Source organism: Leptonotus elevatus, chromosome 10 (genome assembly GCF_054856555.1).
Source record: "Leptonotus elevatus isolate MCC_2025b chromosome 10, RoL_Lele_1.0, whole genome shotgun sequence".
In the NCBI taxonomy this organism is placed as follows: Eukaryota; Metazoa; Chordata; class Actinopteri; order Syngnathiformes; family Syngnathidae; genus Leptonotus; species Leptonotus elevatus.
In genome coordinates, this window is record NC_141248.1 from 4,902,303 (window position 1) to 4,921,948 (window position 19,646).

The 19,646-nt window shown below is 39.0% G+C and overlaps 1 protein-coding gene across 1 annotated transcript; it reads right to left on the bottom strand.

Annotated features, from left to right (window-relative positions):
• Nucleotides 1-423: 423 nt before the first annotated feature.
• On the bottom strand, nt 424-15,410 carry pcsk1 (proprotein convertase subtilisin/kexin type 1). The gene is made up of 14 exons (XM_086087446.1): nt 14,978-15,410; nt 13,540-13,644; nt 13,322-13,444; nt 9,346-9,492; nt 8,862-8,938; nt 8,004-8,092; nt 7,600-7,772; nt 7,214-7,426; nt 7,001-7,101; nt 6,679-6,912; nt 4,776-4,933; nt 4,531-4,664; nt 3,925-4,086; nt 424-2,582 (listed from the first exon to the last, which is right to left on the bottom strand). Exons 1-14 carry the CDS (start codon nt 15,164-15,166, stop codon nt 2,190-2,192), a joined length of 2,298 nt encoding a protein of 765 aa, XP_085943572.1. The 5' UTR covers nt 15,167-15,410; the 3' UTR covers nt 424-2,189.
• Between the last annotated feature and the right edge of the window lie 4,236 nt (nt 15,411-19,646).

Here is a 19,646-nt window from a genome sequence, read left to right on the forward strand (position 1 = left end):
AAACACAAAAATAAGTAGCTATAACACACAACAGCAGAACAAAACAGCAAAACAAAACAAATTACTAAACAAATAACACACAAATAAAAACAACAGAAATTGAGATCACAACAAATAGTGTAGCTAAAAAACAAATAAACACAACATCAAATGAAAACAGAAAATAATTAGCTATACAAACAACAAAAAACTAAACACAGCAGCAAATCCAAAAAACATAAACGACTAAACAACATTTCCATATTGAAAGTGGTACACAGATGCCCAGTGAAACAATTGAATCTTAAATCTGGTGCGCAGCGCACCTGCACACCATTTACGTGCATTCCTGAATATTATATAACTGAGTCAACAACCACAATTTAAGTCATATCAATATTTGTTTTCGCTATTGAAATCAAATGTTACAAGAAATCCACATACTCAAGAGGTCGCTTTGCAGTTTATTTTACGATAAATCTATTATTTTTGTACATCCATTACAGAATTTGCAACATAATATTGGTTTGTGCAAACAATTCTGAACGGAAGCATCAGCCAAAAAAGAACATAAAAGAGCAAAATTTAGGCTATACGTTAGTTAATTTACAATGCAGCATTTCTCCCAAACATCATCCTTGTCCTTTCACCTGGTTGGCAGAGAAGCAGGGCTGGCACTTACAAACTGGAATTAAATATTGGGGCTCTGCATAAAAGCTCATTGAGGACAAACACACGTGCAAAATAAATAAATAAAGGTTATCATGATGTCCTGTAATAATGATAGAAAATAAATGCCTTGGGGACAAATGTTCTTGCAGAGTCTGTATCGCACAGATGATGTCTATCGTCATAGGTCCAGTAGTACCAGAGTAGTGCTTTCACTTAATTCATAATGCCAATACTTCAATAAGTGCTTATAATGAATACCCAACAGATGCAGAACAAACAACATATAAGTTCACTGAAATACAAAAAAGCCTGAAAACCATTCAGTGTTCCTGTTCTATCCACACTGATGTCGCAGTAATCCAGTGAAAGAATAAACTGTATAAGGGTTTGATATGCTATTTCCATAAAATATGAGGATACTTAGAAAAATATTTAATTTAATGCAGCATTGTACTTTTAGAAAATAAATCAAAAGGCAAAAGACGGTTAAGTTGTTTTTGGTTTTTGCCTCCTCAGTTAGTTGAAACATATAGCTAGTCTAAGTTTTTCCTATCATGCAAGGAGAAGGGAGGCCAGCATTATTGTTCTGTGTTGTTTCATTATGTTCTTTCATATACTCTAGTAGGATGTATAGTTTGTATAGCAGATGTAGGGTTTGAAAGAGGTTTGTAGAAATCCTGAGAATAAGTCACCGGTTAACTTTAAAAAGAGCTGGGCAGCATATACTTTAAATAACCTGAAATTGTTTAAAATAATGTTGACTATTTTAATAATAACTAATTCACTGCCATTGACGGCTATAGACGTCAAAAATTCTCAAACATTTTTTGTGACAGACTGGTTGCATTCTGATTTTGTGGGGTGGGTGAGACTGGACAGTTCTATTGATGCCCAAATAAATTCCTGTATCCTTCATTCATTTCTTCACCAAAATAGAGTTCTTACTTGGCCCACTTGTAAATTTACTTCAAAGTTCTGTGAAAATTGTTTTTCAGTCTGTTAAAATGAGTGCTATGATAAAGGTCATTAATCACAAAGCTCGCGGTAGCCTATGACTTTTACACAGTACACATGGTCACCTACGCAGTATAACACAAATATGTACTATGGACATAAACAGAATTATTGTTTACTAAACCATGCTACAATCATCATAAAGAATGAAAAAATACATTAAAATTAGAAAATATATATCATAATCATGACATTCATGGGTAGACAGCAGTGACAAATTGAGAAACTTGCTCGAAAATGACTGCAAAGATCTTACAACTGAGAGATTGTGCACTGTATTTATAGATAGGAAGGCTCTTGGATCGCGATGTATCAACCGACTGAATCAGTGACAAAAATAATTCATGAAAGTAAGGATAGGAGCATTTTGAGGACAACACAGAACCGAATAAAAGACCTTTGAGGTCTTTTTCTTGAATTTACAAATTGTTTTTCTTCTTTCATCTTTTGCCGCTTTACTCTGCTTCCCAACCAACACACAAGCTCTCTCGCTCTCACTCTCTCTCTCTCTCTGTTTCCCTCTCTCATTTCTGGTCATCATCGATCATCTGAAACAGGGCCTGCAGCAGTCGGTCATCTCGATGCCTGTATGGCTTAGTGCTGTAGAAGCCATCACTATAGTCAGTGTAGACGTTGTGCCCTGGGCCACCGTACTTGTTGATTATGTCCAGAGCTTGGTACAGCTTCTGTGGGGGGGTTCTTGTTGCCAGGAGGGAGGACATCCTTCCAGGCTGCTGCCTGCCCCAGGCTGTTTGGGGCTGACGGATGGCCGGGCTTTGCCTATTAAAGGCTGTCTGCAGGAGACGCAGCAACGCCTGTGTGGGGGAGTAAGTGGGCTTTTGGGGTTTCTTTTCTGCATCGGGAGGAGCTAAGGCTTGTGTTTTGGTCTTCAGAGGTGGATGGGCCTGAGTGGGTTCCTGCATCACCAAACAGATGAAGACGATGAATAACATGTTAATCATGCCGTCAAATGGTGCCCAAGATCTTGGTCATGCCCGTCGAAAAGCATACAATTGCCTTTACACTACCTTGATCTCTTTTTTTCTTCTTCTTCTTTTTTAAAAAAAGCTTCAATTTCCTTTCCATTCTATTTTAACAAGACGTTACAATTAAGGATGAGCGAGTACTGATATCATCGTATCGGGCCAATACTCGCCCCCGGCCTTATTTCAAGGTATCGATACTCATGACGGTGGCCGATACCAGTATTGGCCGCCTGCTTCTGGCTGTTTTACGATCAGGAACTAATGACGTACATGTCTGATAGATGACATTTAAGAGCTACAACTTTTGATTGGCACTTTTTCTAGGCACTGGATTATTAGTTTCATTGTATTTATTTATTTAAAAAAGTAATGTTATTGTGTGTTCTACACAAAATATGTATTTTATGAACAAAAAAGGTCTCTCTTTTTCTGTCTTTTTAAAAAAATGTTTAGAAAGAACTAGTGGTATCGGTACTTGGTATCAGTATTGGTGATTACTGAAGTACTCACACTGGTATCGGTCTGAAAAAAAGTGGTCCTTTGGTAAAATGTAGCAAATCAGTGTTGATGCTGTTTTTAATGACCTAATTAATTTGTCTTTTATTATTATTAGTGTAATACTAAAGTGTTAAATTATATTTTTTTCATTTTTCTCAACAGATTAAAAAATATATCTTCTTTTTTTTTTTTATAAACAAAGTGATTCACAACTTGTGTGTCATATCAGGCGTGCTGCATGAAATTATCCAATTTAATTTAGTTGATTTGAAAATTTCTTTACTATAAATAATGTAATGACATCTATCAATAATTAGCCTGCATATCCTTTTTTTTTTAATTTATTTATGTTTGGTGGTGGTGTGCCTTGGCTTAATCAAGGTTTGGAAACACTAATTTAACAGATTGCTAAAATGACTTTACATTAAATGTACAGCAAGGACCTTTTACAACTTCTCACAAGAATTCATTAGGAAGCTGTACTAAAAGTGAATGAAGCATCATATTTGTAATTTGTTAAGCATTATTAACACCATGTTTTCAGTGAGTCTCAATTCTGTGATGCATTCACAACACACTCTCTACCGACAACAACATGGCTAGCATGGTACATTTAAAACATTTGCATTCATTCATCAAATCCAGTTATCAAGGAAGGTTTTTCAAACAGACCCAAGATCGAATTACGTTGTATTCATTTTTAATGTAAACCAACTGCACTACAATCACGTCAAGTGTCACGTGGTTGTCTAGCCTTAAACGTGCTGGTGCTTACCTCCATCATGTCATCCATATGTTCCACACCACGCCGGTCGTTCTGCACAGCATTGTAGGCAATGTACACTCGAGGCTTCTTCATGTGCTCCGGCTTCTCAGATGTTCCGTGAAGAATCAATTTCCAGCTCAAGATCCGACCCTCATTCTCCATACGGCCCGACTGTGACATCAAAACAAGATTACGCTCAGGAGGATTTAGCTTAAGGTGAAACATTATTGCATTATGACTTTCAAAAGGGACATAACAGCTCTAGCATCTGGTTTGAGGTCAATTAGAATCGGATTTATTGGTCAAGTATGTAAAAACACAGAAGGAATTTGTCTTCTCGAGAAACACGAAAAATAACAATGACCAAAGGAAGGAGACAAAACGGGAAGCCTGGCGGTTCGCTACTTAGTGCCACAAGTTTTTTAGATGAGGGAAAAACAAAACATGAGGAAGAAGGAGGGGGGTTTGGGGGTGAGGCCCCATATGTGCTCCTTTAAAGGTGGGCACAGTACGGACCTGGAAAAAAAAACTGTTTTGTGCTGAACAAGTTTATTTTTATATATTGAAAAAGATGTCAGAAAATATGTTTTGTCATGACCTAAGGGCATAACTCACAGCGTCAGTTATCTTGATGGTCCAAGTACCAGAAGGGTCTTCACCCCATGTGTGGACAGACATGAAATCCCAGTTTCTAAAACCATTGGAGGACGTGTCACGCTCGCGCTCAGCTAGCAGCACCGTGCTGGTGCCTGGGGGAGAAAACATTTATACAACTTGCTTATCTCACTCACATTGGTTTCAGTGTGTGTGTGTGTGTGTGTGTGTGTGTGTGTGTGTGTGTGTGTGTGTGTGTGTCTCACCAGCTGGCGAAGTGAGTGTGATATGCAGATCGCCTCTCCTAGTGTATTCAATGCTGGCCTCCACCTGCACATGCTCCAGTGAGCCAATGGAGTTCTCCTGCCCCGCACAGGCTTTGGTTGGAATCTCTATGGTGGTCTCCCCTGCTGCTTTCAAATCCCTGTGGGGTGCATTGAAATAGCAGGGAATGTTAGATGCAAAAAACAAACAAACCACTCCATAGCTACAAAACACTCATGGCTGCTGGTTAGTTTATAATTTTGGAGCACGGGCTTTAAACAACAGCATTAGCGTAGAGATCAATAATAAAATAGTTACTAAATGTACATAATGAGATGGGTTATGATGTAAAGATAGCCAACGAGTCCAAACTAAAGCCATATGAAAGTTAGACCCAAATCCTCAGGAATAAACATGTAGCAAGGTAATGGGGCCAACTTGTGGCCGGTGCTATTGAATCCCATAATCCAAAACAAATTGGGCAAAATGGATATGCAACATGGGATGTCAGATGTAGTCAGTCAAATCTACTTCTTGTTGATGGCATGACGCAACAGTCAGTTTGTTTCAAGGACAAAGATTAAGACAACAGGCTGCTTCAGTTGAGTCTCTAATCCAAAAATAATTTCAAGAAGAATATTTCATTACAAAAACAAAACAGGGCAGAATGCTTTGTCTGTGCTTGGCAGCTTTGTATTCTCTGCCAGTAATTAAATCATGTTTTGCAATTAGCAATTAGCAATATGATCTACATTAGAAATTATCCCAGATGTCTGTCATGGTTTTGGAAAAAAATAAAATCTGATTCATGTTCATGGCACCAACAAGGCTCTCCGGATTAAGTCTCATTTTTACTCTCACGACTACCGTCAGTAAGCAACAGATGTGTCTTTGATAACAGATGGTTTAAGATATCTTTGTTTACCCCAAAACTGTTTTATTGTTTTGTTCTGGATTTTGTATAACACATGTTTAAAGTCAGCTGAGTTTAGACGCAATAGGTCACGCAATTGATAAAATATTTAATTAAAAATATGTGTAAATATGTATATGACAAAACTCTTGTAGGCTATGATTATAAACAAACAAGTGAAAAACTTGAAAAACTAATTACAGCTGTAAGTGAGCAATGTATTCTTATGCTGCATGATGTTGGTAACTTTGAAATGCAGCATTGTCATAAAACGTTGACCCCCCTGAACTGACATTACTGTGCAGATGTAATGTATATCTGTGCCAGCTGAGTTTGAACTTCAATTAATAACACAGATTTTTTTTTCCCCCACCATCAAAAAAAAAAGCGTCAAAATTTCAAATTTAAACTGGTACACAAGTACCACAGTATGTATGTGCCAAATGAGTTTCGATATTTAACAATTATTATTGTTAATTACTTTTGGGAGGGGGGGGGACTGATCTCAGGTATTGGTATCAAGCCGATACCTGGCCTTATTTCAACGTAACGATACTCGCGATAGCGGCCATTGCTAATAATAATACTATTAATAGAAAATTTCCATTAATATCATGCAATTTTAAAGAAATATGCTATTTTGGGATATGTAGGTCATTCTTTAAAATGTGCTGTTATTGTTTTTGGGGGAGAACATTTTATGTATTAAAAGTACTAGTGGTATCGGTGCTTGGTATTGGTGACTACTCAAGCCTACTCGTACCGGTATCGGTCTGAAAAAAAGTGGTAAAGAACATTTCCTTTTTTTTTTTAATAGTTAAAACATTCTTTAATGGTAAAAAAAAATCAATGATATACGTTTCATGGTAAAAGTAAAATTAAAAATAAGATAAAATATCTGTGTTAGAAATTCAAATTCAAGCTCAGTTGGCACAGATATCTTGCATAATAGTATGTAGTGATGTAATAAAAGTAATGTAGTGGTGACTTACCTGGGCTGGAATGTGTCATCCCTCACGATGCACTGCCTTTTTTCTGGCACATGCTTCCATGTTGCAGGGTCAGCGAGGTCAACCAAAGCTTTGGCATTGAGCAGCCCGAAACCGAAGCGACTGTTGACCATCAGTCCGGCCCCATTCCTTTTCCATCCTGGATTATTGGCCAAGGGATCGAACTCTGACGTCCAGACCACAATATGCTGCAGGTCTCTCCAGGTCAGATCTGGACTGGGGAGGAGATGTGGACAAGAAGGCAGGTTTTTAATAAGGAGACTCCCCATTAAAATGAATCTCAATCATCTTTCATCTTGCATACTTTTGCTCGAGTGCCAGGGCAAATATTCCAGCAGCTAGCGGGGCGGAGGCCGACGTTCCTGTGTGAGTCTGTGTGCACTCATTGTGTAGATCAGCGCTGGTCTGTAGGAAACAATTGAAACAAAAGTTCTTTTTTTTTATGGAGCCCCTCATAATGGTAGCGGTATCAAACTGCTAGCCAAGTAAAGATCTGAGAATTGCCCAAACTACTCACAATCCTCTGGTCAGTGTAATCTCCACTGCTGTACGCTGTAGCCAGAGTGGAGGAGCATTTTTCAGCATACCATGGAGACAAGCCCTGCTGGGAGGCGCTGCTGATTGAGATCGTGTAGAGGCTGTCTGTGTAGCCATCACAGTCACAGTTATCCCCCTGGCGGCCACCGTTACCTGATGCCCAAACAAAGATTGAGCCCTTCCCGCCTCGGCCCTGAAGAAAGGCACGACGGAGAGCAGTGAAGCAAGAAGTGAGACATTTGTTTTTGTGGCTAGTTTGGATTATTTCCTTTTATTTGTCATCATTGATTGTGTACTGTTTGATTCCCAGCAGGGGCAGATAACAGACCCCTCAAGGAACCTCAGTGTGACATCTTGCCAGCTCACCATCTGGATGCCATACTCGAAGGCTTTTTGAGCCAGGCGACCCGGACCTTCGACAGTTTTGCCATCATCATTGGGCCCCCAGCTAGCACTGTAGATGTCCACATGATCGGGATTGAAGCCGATAGAGCTGGCCTCAATGGCATCCGTTACAATCCCATCCAGCATGCGAATGCCTGAGTGGAAAGAATCAAGAATATGAAATATAATGAGAAGCTTATTGTAAGATGTTCGACCTGGGGACTCAGAAAACCAGTCAGTGTGGCCTTTTACTGTGGGCAGTCTAAATTCATATAATAAATAGAAAATGGGAGCAAAAACAAAAGTGTTGCGTTTATATTTTTGTTGAGTATACATGCTCACCAATTTCCTAATGACAAATTCAGGACAAAATAAAAGCCTCTTACCTCCAACTTTGGAATTGAAGGCCACTCCGACACCACATTTATTGTTGTCTGCTTGCATGGCGATCTCACCGGCACATCTGGTCCCGTGCCTGAATGACAATATCCTCATTATGTGGTGCAATCAAACTCGGTGTCATTATGATTATTATTTTATTTTTTTGTACAACTGCAGTGAACAACATACCTTGTACGCTCATAACATTATGATTAGATTTACATTGAAATCTAATCCTGTCCAAGAACTGTGTCAAAACTTTCCATGTGCTTATTATGCTGATTTTTTTTTTTTTATTGATGTTCAGTCAGGTAATTTTTTAACAGTGATTTACATAGAAAACATTATTGTGGGTGCACTGTAGTTATCATTAAAGATGTTCGATAACCGGGCATTTTTCCAGACTGATACCAGAACAAGTACTAAACTCTTCAGAAGTCACTGGTACGACATCAGGTACCAATACCACTAGTACTAAAATTTCCCCAAAAAACAACAAACAATTTTAAAGAAATGCCAATATACTGTGACCCAATGCAGCATTTTTTTCTGCATCAAATTAAAGACAATTTTCCAATTATCTCATTTCTAGTTTCTGATCATAAAACGACCACAAGAAGCTGATATTGCGAGTAAAGGTAACTTGAAATAAGATCAGGCCGATAGTGCTACCTGGTATCGGTCCTCACCCATCCCTAGTGTTTATATTTTGTCCCGCAAATGAAGAACATTAGATTGTACCTAAGGAAGGTGCCGGCGTTTTCTTCTCTACTCATATTGTAAAATTCCCAAGTAAAAAATAGCGGCAGATACAAATTGATGATGCAAGTGATGCATGCGGTATATCTGCCTTGCCAACATACTTGTTTTCATTGGTGGCGTCATATCTGGGGAACGGGTCAGCATCATTGTCGTTGAAGTCATAGCTGGCTGCTGCGTCCTTTAAAATAGATGAAAGATGATGAGCGGGCATATTTTCAGAAAAAGTGCACATGTACATTTTGTCAAGAGCTGCCATGTATGAGTGCTGGGAAAGTCTCCTATTATTGAAAAATAGTAACATGTCTCTATTCATTGCTGTAGTGAGACAGTGGTGACGGGCTTTGATGAGTAACAACAATGGGAAATTTTTTAAAGATGTAAATCTAGAAGAAATAATTTGACATTTCTCCTCAAACAGCGTAAAAGCCAAAAGGGTATTTACTAGGCCACCATTAGAGCAGATGTAGAAAAGTAGAGCTAAATCAAAGCGAAAATGTCTTTGCCATACAAGGTGTCACCAGCACCGTTGCTGTGGAAACAGCAGACTGAGATGACGGGGCGGTCTCCATGGAAACAGTATCTTACGTAGTTGGAGTAGATGTCTGTGTGGTTCCACTCCAGCCCGTCATCCAGAACAGTGATGACTACTCCTTTGCCCGTGATCCCCTTCTGCCACACTGGGATGACGTGCAGGTCCAACTTGGGCAGGGAAGACGACGTGCGTGTGTCTTGCTGCATGGAAGATGAGGACAAAAGTCAATGATTGCTTATCCGAATAGGCTCTTTACATGTTATTGTGTGTTGTAAAAGGTTAGGCGATTCAAGCTTTTCAGCTTCATCCACTGACATTTAAGGTGTTTCAAGACTGTATTGTTGAATTAGTCCACTCCTGCAGCCACTTGTTGAGGCATTGAGGCTTTTGTGCTGTCCAGTGCCTGATTAATTTAACACTCAAGTTCAAGTCAATGCAATCGGGGAACATTTCACTGAGGGAGCGACCATACAAACCCACACATAATCCGTATTTTTGTTATCACTTCTGTAATTAAAAACTGATTGTTTTTACAACCACCCACAGTCAGGGTTTAGTGAAATAAAATGCACATATATAAAGAACCTTGCCCAACACGCTCATAATATAAGCAGGACCAAGTCTAAGGAAAAACATTGCTCTAATCTTAATTTACTAGCTAATTCCATTTTCTTTGCTGTTGTTTTGCTTTTTTATACTATATCTTAGTGTTATTCTGATACCGATACTGGTATCGGTAAAGCCCCGATACTGCATTAAAACAGTGGTATCGGTGAGTACTAACAAGTAACATGCTGATACCATTAATTCTGACGCTAATATAGGACTTTGGATGCAGCATCTCGTGTCTTTCTCATGCACGGCATTCACTGATGTGTGACATGTTCACTGCATGCCGAGCTAAGATATCCTATTGGCCCTTGAATATTCTAAACCAATGGCAGGACAGCTTTTTCATGTTGAGAAAAAAACCCACGTAGGTACCGGTATGGTATAGGCATTGGCCAATACTGCAAAGCGGTATCGGGGTCAAAAAACGGTATCGGAACAACACTGCTATATCTCATAGTCTACTTCTATGTCATGCACTAATTCACTAGTTAACAGCCAATCAAAGTGATCAGCTCTCCAAAGGCAGATGCTGTTTTTCATAAAGTGATCAATAGCTCATTCATTCGAATTATTAGACATTACTTAGACTAGTTTCTTCTTGTATTATGAGTGTATTGGGCAAGATTGGTATATGTGTAAAAAAAATTCATGAGGCAATGACGGTGAATGGTATGATAAACAATAATTTGTATTTTATTTTTACATATATATTGTAAATAAGTAGTGGCAAAGTATCAAAGGGTTTAAGAACACTGCATCCATGTGAAAATGACATAAAAGTCACAGGTATCAAAATCTGCCCAGAGATATGGGGGTGGCCATGGCCACCCCTGGCCACCATTTAATTCCACCCCTGGCATCCAATACATTGTGTTGCAACTTGCATATCTTTTCACTTGGCGTACATTTGTTTTTTTATTTCTCCCCTAAGACTCTGTTATTTAAAAACAAATAGGGATAACAAAACAAAATAAGGCTGAAAGCCTCATACTATAGAGTCTTTTTGTTTTCCTTGTACATTATGCACTGCAGAACGTCACCCCAACATGTGACTCATACTTGTGATGCATTATCCTTTTTAACCCTCTCCTCTTTTGTTTGGACTGATTCCAGTTGGACCCCAGTTCTATGAATATTTCCTTTTTAATAGCGAGTCTTAATTGTTAAAACACTGAATTCCTTGTTGATGAAGGTACATCCAAACATGTATACATTTAATGGCACAAAGCAAACAACACACACAGCATTTAGATGCACGCAGTCATGCAGCAAAGCAATGAGTCACACCCTGATAAAATTTTCAGGCAAGGCATAATGACGTCTCACTCGACTCTCCCCCCGGTTGCTTTGCTGCGTTGCTCATCCGACTCCGTCACACATGTAGCTCCACCCTCTCTAATGTAAGCAAACATCTGCTAGCGTCACCATCCTCTGACCACTTAGTCACCGCCGCTTCCTTTCACCCACAAATGCACACATCAATGTTTTTACACTCTGATATGACTTTGCTGCTTTACTTGTATTTTCACGAATGATTCACAATACGTTTAGTGAGGGGCCGATGCATTAAGTGGCATTTGAAGGTAGTCATCCTCCCTTGTTGGGAAAAATGATTTGAAAATGTTGTTTTCGCAAGCTCCATAAATGTGTGACTCATGTTTGTTCAGTGCAGGTATGGAGAAGTGGTCGTTAAGTGGACTCTCGTTCCATCTTTCAGAAAAGCAAGGCAATACACATTTACAATAAATGTTCCGGAGCTAATGTGCTCAGTGGTTTGGTTTCCCATGATGTGATTCCCTTTATTAGCAAGTCTGTCCGATCTGATACGCTGTTTGTGTGTTGATCATGGATTAACATGAGTGAAGGCCTCATCCAAAGGGGTCAAGCCAGGGTCAGGATGTAGTCAACATGTCAGTAATATAACTCAGAAGGGTGCATGTGGCTGCGAAAACCGACTCTTCTGTGCTCCAACGTGGCCTTAATGGACCAAAAATCCCATTGAGGGTAAATTGGGACTTAATGCATCATAGCATTGTGCTCTGCTCTGCTCTGCTCCATCCCGTTGGATTATATTCTCTCAACTACACTCATCCCGACTCGGACAGCATAACCAATTAAGCAAATGGCTCTTTTGGACAGAATGCTTGTTTTATTGTTGTGCATGTTTTGTTTTGGTTTGTTTTCATTTTTAGTCTCTAGTGCCAGTGTTAGCCAAGTGGGAACAGAGGGCAGGGGGGCATCATGCATCCTTTAATAGGCTTCTGAGCCAACTCTGGGGAAAACAGAGCATCCGCAAGCAAATAGAAGGTCACCCAAATAACACATATGTGAAGTAACCTTACATATGTGTTATGTCTTGTTAACCCTTCAAGACAGATCCTAAGCGAATAAAGCAGCAAAGTGCTCAAACACAGTTTTAAAACCAAGACAAATTAACATTTAAATCCGAAATACTGTACACTCTAAAAACAGTTGGGTCAAAAATAACCCAAATTGGGTCAAGAATGGACTGACCCAACTTTGTGAGTTAATTAACCCAAAAAGTTTAATTAATTAACCCAAAAAGTTGGGAAAAATGAATGATCGACAAAACAACCCAAAAATTGGTTATTATAAATGGGTTATTAATTTAAAAAACGTTTGGTCAAAATATATTAATAACCCACAAATCACTCCAATTTGTTGGGTTTGCTTTGTGGGTTATTAATTTGACCCAACTTTTTGGGTGAATTGAATAACCCCAAAAAGTTGGCTTGGTCCCTTTTTGACACAATTTGGGTTATTTTTGACCAACCTGTTTTTAGAGTGTACTTCTTTTTCTTTTCTTTTTTATCGGGGTGGGGGCTTGTTTGTTTGTTTTTTACATAGAGGGTTAGTTTAAAATACTGGGGTCCTAATAAAAAATGAATAATTTTAACATTATTTAAAGGTTCACTAGTACTGAGGCATTAGTTAGAGGTTTAAGAAAAACAAACATATTATTCACACTGATAAGTAATAATAAAGGAAATCGGCAAATTGGGGGACTGTATTATACCCAAGCACAGGAAAAAAAACCTTATTTTTAAGGGTGATTTTGAGGGACCATATAAGACACAGGTACGTGTTATTCAATGGATTTTATGGTATCTTACATTAGAACATTTTTAACTGAGAACCGAACAAACAAAATGTCACAAAAAGTAACAGTACTTGTCTGAATTTCCTCATAAATCTACTCCGCGTGAAGTCTGAGTCTGCTTTATGTCATAATATATTGCTAGCAATAGATAGATGAACAAAGAACCATTATTTTTAGTAAATAAATAATGCACAGTCCGAATGATCTCCCATAACATACTAATGTGTCACGGTACAGTTGTTGGGAATCACTGCTTGGTCGAATGCGAACATTTTCCAGCTTTTTCGCAGACTCACCAGATACCACTGCTGGTTCCACATGGGATCATCAAACAGCTTGTCCGCCGGGCAGTCCCTGCACTGCCCGAGGGATGCTCGCTTGCTGCGTCGTTTCTCATACTGCTGCTCTGCCCACACCACCTGCCGAGACAGACGAGGTTATGTTATGATCGAGGTGGGACCGAATAAATGTGTGTGAAGACACATTCAGCTGAACATTCAAAGACACCACTCACCCGATCATCCTCCGACAACTGCCTGGTGACGTGCGTGGCGCTTCGCTTCATTCTGCGAGGATGTTTGCGATGCCTGAACAAGAAATGGTCCTTCAGGGCCCCAATCTGCAGAGAAAATAATTATGCTCTATTAAAGAGATAATAATTTAATATATTACTGAACACTGATTTGTTTACACTGGTGTATTATAGTAAATAAAGATTCCACAGTTTGATTGGTTTCTTATTAACTACGATTTCAGTGGGCCAATTCTAGTTTTAGCTTGGCACATGGCTTCAGATTTGTGGTTGGACACAAATCAGTCACACAGCTAAAATTATGTTTCAAAATTCTACGGTATTCTTGATGTTACCTGAGTGAGTAACCTCTGGACTTTGGTTTTCACCACACCTTTGTTTTTAATGTGAAGAATTCTCCGGTAATTCAGCCCTCGATTTGTCTTGACCGCCTGCAGCCTGAGTTTTATTCCTGCTTTATCCCTTATACAGAATTTCACATTGGATAATTCACATCATTCTTGAGAAGGGTTTCTATTTTCATTGCTATCTTTCTTTAGCGCCAGTACACGAGAAGAGCAAAACATTACAAATAGGTCTTAGTATAATGCAATTAATTGCATAATATTGGTGGGCATTATATTGGATTATATTGTTGTATATCCCAATGCACACTACAACCACAATAAGCATTTTGTTCAATGAATACATGACTGCGCTAATCTGAACTGGGCATTGTTACCTTTGTATAAATGTTTGTACCAAATTCAACTTAATTCTATATAAGCCTGTAGAGATGATATCAATAAGTCATAATATTCATCTTTGATTTCAGATTTTTTTTTGTATTGGGTCTCATTTACAAGTATGTGTACCTAATTTTGTGGCCAGTGGATGTAATCTTACAAATTGTGCTGTAAATATAAATACAAAGTGTACAAATCATGAGACACAATCGTGCTATATCTATAAGATAAACAGTAACGCATAATATGGAAATTCTGTGTTAAATTCCACAGATATGACTGGTCTGATGCAAGGCATTGAGATGTCTCCGCTGCAGATGTTTGAGAGATTTACTAACTGACCACACGTCATTGACAGCCTGTTCTAATGTGTTTGCATAAGCGAAGAAATTCACAATTAAGGAATACAACCAGCATTTATGAGGAAAGTGCAAACTGTGAGTCATACATTGATTAAATCCTTTAATTTAGCAACTGACTGAATGTTGGGCTTCCATTAAGGCTCATTTTTCCATTGTAATGGTATCAGAGAAAGCATAATAACATTGCTCTGCTTTTACATTACATTAACCCAAAGCTTATGAGATACTGAAACCTCTAACATCTCACATTTCTGTGAGGGTTATTTTAAAAACTGCCATTTTTTATTGATGAACAATAACGAACATTTTCAGGATTCAGGAAGTCCTGCCTACCTGTCGGACCAGTTGGTAGTCCAGCTCTCGGGCGATCTCCGCCGCAGCATCCAGTCCACCCGGGATCTCGACCGCCCACTCGTTCAGATACTGTCGGTCCACGTAAGGCGAGCCCACAGAGAGTGGAACCGCCGAGGAGAGGACGGCGAGGAAACAACACATCACCGCGGAACGACATCTCAATTCCATCTCAGAGGAAATTCAACCAGATGAGAAAAATAATCGCACAGAGGAGGTTGGATGTTCCAGGAAAAAAAAGACACACTGCTAAATCTAATTATTACTAGTGATGTAATATTCCTTCTTTCCTTTTGGTGCAGATGGATGGAGGATGAAAAACTGCGGGTTTTGGCTCCGTCAAGGAAACACTTTAAGTGATGGTTGAGTGTGTGCGTGCGTCTGCGTGTGCGCGTGTGATCACGACGAGGGGCGGGTGTTCACACGTTGCTATGACGTCAATTCGGCGTCCACCTTCAGTAAAGTATGCGAGTTCGTGTCCCTTGGGGAAGAAAGTGGGAGGGGGAGAGGGCTGAGCCTAAAAATATCCCAGACCAGAATGAGGGGCCGTGAAGAAAAAGGCATGTAATAAAATATAATACCTTCATGATCTGACGACATAAATCCTAATCAAAGAAAATACATAGATTTGTTTTTAAATAATTGCCATCCGTTGGGTGTACAAGATGCGTTTACGTGCAATCGAAATCTGGATGCATCTTTTGAATATATTTTATTTTCATATTACCAGAAGAGGAATAAGGGTTCAGCACTAAGGACAGTTCCTCGCTTGGAAAAGAAAAATAATCAACATGGCACCAGGTCGACTGAGTAGGGAAGCTGCTCCAGCACAGTAATGTTCTTATCTGCCAGGAACTGTCAGATGCTCAGGGCATTGTGAGCAAGCATATTGTCCTTCCACAACTCTCGCCCCTTCTATCACACAGAACAAAGAAAACGCTGCAGGATCTCTTTGTATGTGGCGTGCTGGTTGATCATCTAAACTCAAAGTGGACATCGCCCCTCATAGTGAAGAATGCCTTTAAGGTGACTTTGACTTTGGACTCTGACTGTCTTACTTTCTTTGGGCTTTATGATGTTGAACTTTTCCATTTGAGAAGGCTCCTGCGTGTGGTTTCCGGGTCACACTTGAAGATCCAAGCTTATCACAAGCGATGACCCACATGTGTTACAGTCTGATAAAACTAACATTGAACTTATTTTCCATAATTCCAAAAGTTTTGTTCATTACACATCACCAGCGAAGCATGGTGGTTGCATCATCATGTTTTGGGACTGGAACTTCAACTGGAACTGGGGCCTTCGATAAGGTGGAGGGAGTTATGAACAGTTCGGGAAAAAACTGTGTTAGTACAAAACTTTCAGACTTTTGCTCAGAAGCATATTATATGTCAGGAAAAATCTACTCTCAAAATTATTTGTAAAGTACACTCTGTTAACGAGTGTACTTTACAGTTTTTCTCCATAGGTTTGGCACATTTCTTGAAACTGAGATGACAATTTCCAAATACCAAGGACAAATCCCAAAACTACCTTACAATTGGTCTCAACTGAATGGCATTTCTCATTGCTTTCATCAAATTGCCAATGTGTTAGTACATGTCTCAATTGCCTCAGTGGATCTGTGGAAATGGTTGTGTACATTTAGCCTACAGTTAGCACAATGTGCCCACATTTAGCACATTTTCAAAAATGGATAGATCTTGCTGATCGAACTGAATTAGTGTTTTTTCAGTCTTATGGCTGTCCTCTCCAAAACATGTCAGCAGGATTTCAGTGTGTAAGTCATAATATGCAAAATCATCTGTTCAATTGTCAAAATTAGTCAAGCATATCACAGGGGATCAGTGTAGAGGATGGTTGAGACATTCACAACGTTTTTTTTCCCTCGCAGCATTGAAAGGGAAAATATCGGCTGCGATGTGGATGAAAACCTTTGGCCAAACAAAGAGCAGCGTATGGATGGCCAAGAGGGGGAAGGTGACGATAGTGACTACACAGTAAATTCCATAGAGTAAATTTGACTCTCTTTTGAGTGGGACCAAATAGACTCAGTTTTAGAGTAATATTTACACTTGGAAGAGAGTAAAATAAAGAATAGACAAAAATAAATAAAAGTCACTGAAGGGTTGAGGAACCTTCAGGTTGGGAAACGGCCGCAGTACCACCTGAGCTACGCCAATTCTATTGTTTGCTTAACTTCAATATGTTTTTGGTCTCAGAGTTATGAAGATTCCAGCTGACACGAGCGATATACTTACTACAGTAACACAGCACCAGTAGCTCTGTTGCTCAGGGCGTCTCCCAAGCTGAAGGTCGTGAGTTCGTTCCTCAACCCTTGAGTGACTTTTACTTATTTATTTTACACTTCTTTATTTTACACTCTTCCAAGTGTAAATATTACTCTAAAACTGAGTATATTTGGTCCCACTCTAAATAGAGTCAAATTTACTCTACAGAATTTACTGTATAGTGAAAGTGTTACAGTAGTTGGTTCTTCATTTATGCTGTGCGCTAGGTATAATTTTAGTTATTAGTTTTTCATGAATATACAGATTTTGACTTACACTTTTGTTGCACTCTGTAAGTAACTTTGTGTCAATTTCCTTGACTGTGAGTGCAGTATGTCAAACCGCAAAAAAACGCAAGATAGATAGATAGATAGATAGATAGATAGATAGATAGATAGATAGATAGATAGATAGATAGATAGATAGATAGATAGATAGATAGATAGATAGATAGATAGATAGATAGATAGATAGATAGATAGATAGATAGATAGATAGATAGATAGATAGATAGCTTTATTGTCTGTAAAAACAGAAATGTAAAACAGTTGAAAAATCAAATTCAAACATTACAAACATCCCACACATTTAAAAATACATGACAACAGATAAAAACAATTACACAGTACATTGTGAATTAATTTGTATGTGATTTAAAAAAAATTCAACTGAGTTGTACAGAGATCACAATAATGGTGGAAAAGATTTTGAAATGTAGATGGATGTTGTTATTATATAGCAGGAAAATTTAAAATAAAAGTTCTGGACAGGAATGGAAACTAGGTAAATAAAAGTCTGGAGTTAATATCAGGTTTTGAGTTGGCATTTGGGTTTCAATCTGAAAATGATTCACGATACAAGTGGAGGCCCGCACTGTAATGAAAAAGCCACATAAATAATAGCAAACACCTTAGGTGGTGAACATAAAAAGGCCTGGAGGAGCATGGTAGCGACTAAAGTAGATGATGGAAATATCCTTTCTTTGGTGAAAATAAGAAAAAAAAATCATTGGACTTCAGCAGAAGTCCAGCGTATACTGTACACTGCAGAATGTTGTCATGTCATCAAAATCTTTAGAGAAACCCCATAATTACTGTAAATATGGAAGTTTCCATTTTAATTTTGTATTATTATAATTATTTTTAGATAAGAAATATGGAACGCTGATAACAGTTTGTCTTGTGTCATCAGACAGATGAAACATAGGTCAACTTGTATCAGATTGAAGGGAAGAGAAAAGTCTGTGGGGGAGGGGGGGGGCAGTACGGCATGTACATGTACAACTGCCAGAACAGGCTCTTTGGACCCTTTTAAATTGCTGATGTACTGTGGTGAGGCAAAGTCATAAAAACATATTGTTGTTTTCAATATATGGTAACTCTATCTAACTAATATAAAATATATAGCCCCACTATTTGTATTTATTTTTTACTTCACATGATGTCTGTGAACGAGCTGTGATTACTGAATGTATCCAAGCTATGCTAACATGCTAAGCTTGCATGATGTTCAAATATTTTAGGGCCAGTATATGCTTTTCCTGACAATATCTTTGGATCAATTGATGATGTTTCTCTGGTGGAAGAGGAAGTAAGCTCTACTAACAATGAGGATGCTGAGCTGGGGCTGTTGTCGGTGTGGATGATCACACAATGGAAGGTTACGTAGCCTACAATGAAGGAGGGAGTCCATATCGGACACGATGTGTCGTGAGAGCAAACAACCAGGACTCACAAGGCCACTGTCACACAAAAAAAAGACTCTTGTTGTAATTGACATGTGCAAAACAAGACAAAGGAGGAAGATATGGTTGCCAATCACTGTGAATTAGACGTGTGAACACTCATACTGACTGATTAGCTCTTGCTCATCTGGTCGTAAACAAACAGCTTGGCTGTGCGTCAGCTGTATAATCTACCTTTACCTAGCAACAGCTGTTTGCTTTGAGATGAGGCAGTGCACACAACACACAGTCCGAAAACCACAAAAAACAACAGCAAGATGGACATTGGCATTTGCAGTAGTATGTGGTCTTTTTCCAGAGCTGCGTCTTCTTCATCGATTGTGGCCTAATTTTTCTGTGTGTGTGTGTGTTCCTTTCACAATAATGGACTCCGATCACTCATGTGGCTTCCCCTTGACCGCCCACAGAACAAAAACATCGGAAGAGGTCAGAGGTGTGTGTGACTCCATTTAGTCCACTAAGTATTTTTTTCCATTTCTGACACACAATGAAAGTCGTGTTTACGGCTTGTGGATGACGCACATGAACACAAGGGACTCAACTCAGTGAACTGTAATGTACCTAAAATCAATCAAATGTGGTTAATGCAAGGGAAGACTTCAGGCGCACTTCCTGC

Excerpts from the sequence above, each read along its gene's own strand:
- pcsk1 (XM_086087446.1), bottom strand. The coding sequence starts at position 15,166 with ATGGAATTGAGATGTCGTTCCGCGGTGATGTGTTGTTTCCTCGCCGTC. Across the intron at positions 7,427-7,599 it reads TCGAGTATGGCATCCAGATG|GGCCGAGGCGGGAAGGGCTC; the intron begins GTGAGCTGGCAA and ends GCCTTTCTTCAG. Across the intron at positions 7,102-7,213 it reads ATTACACTGACCAGAGGATT|ACCAGCGCTGATCTACACAA; the intron begins GTGAGTAGTTTG and ends TGTTTCCTACAG.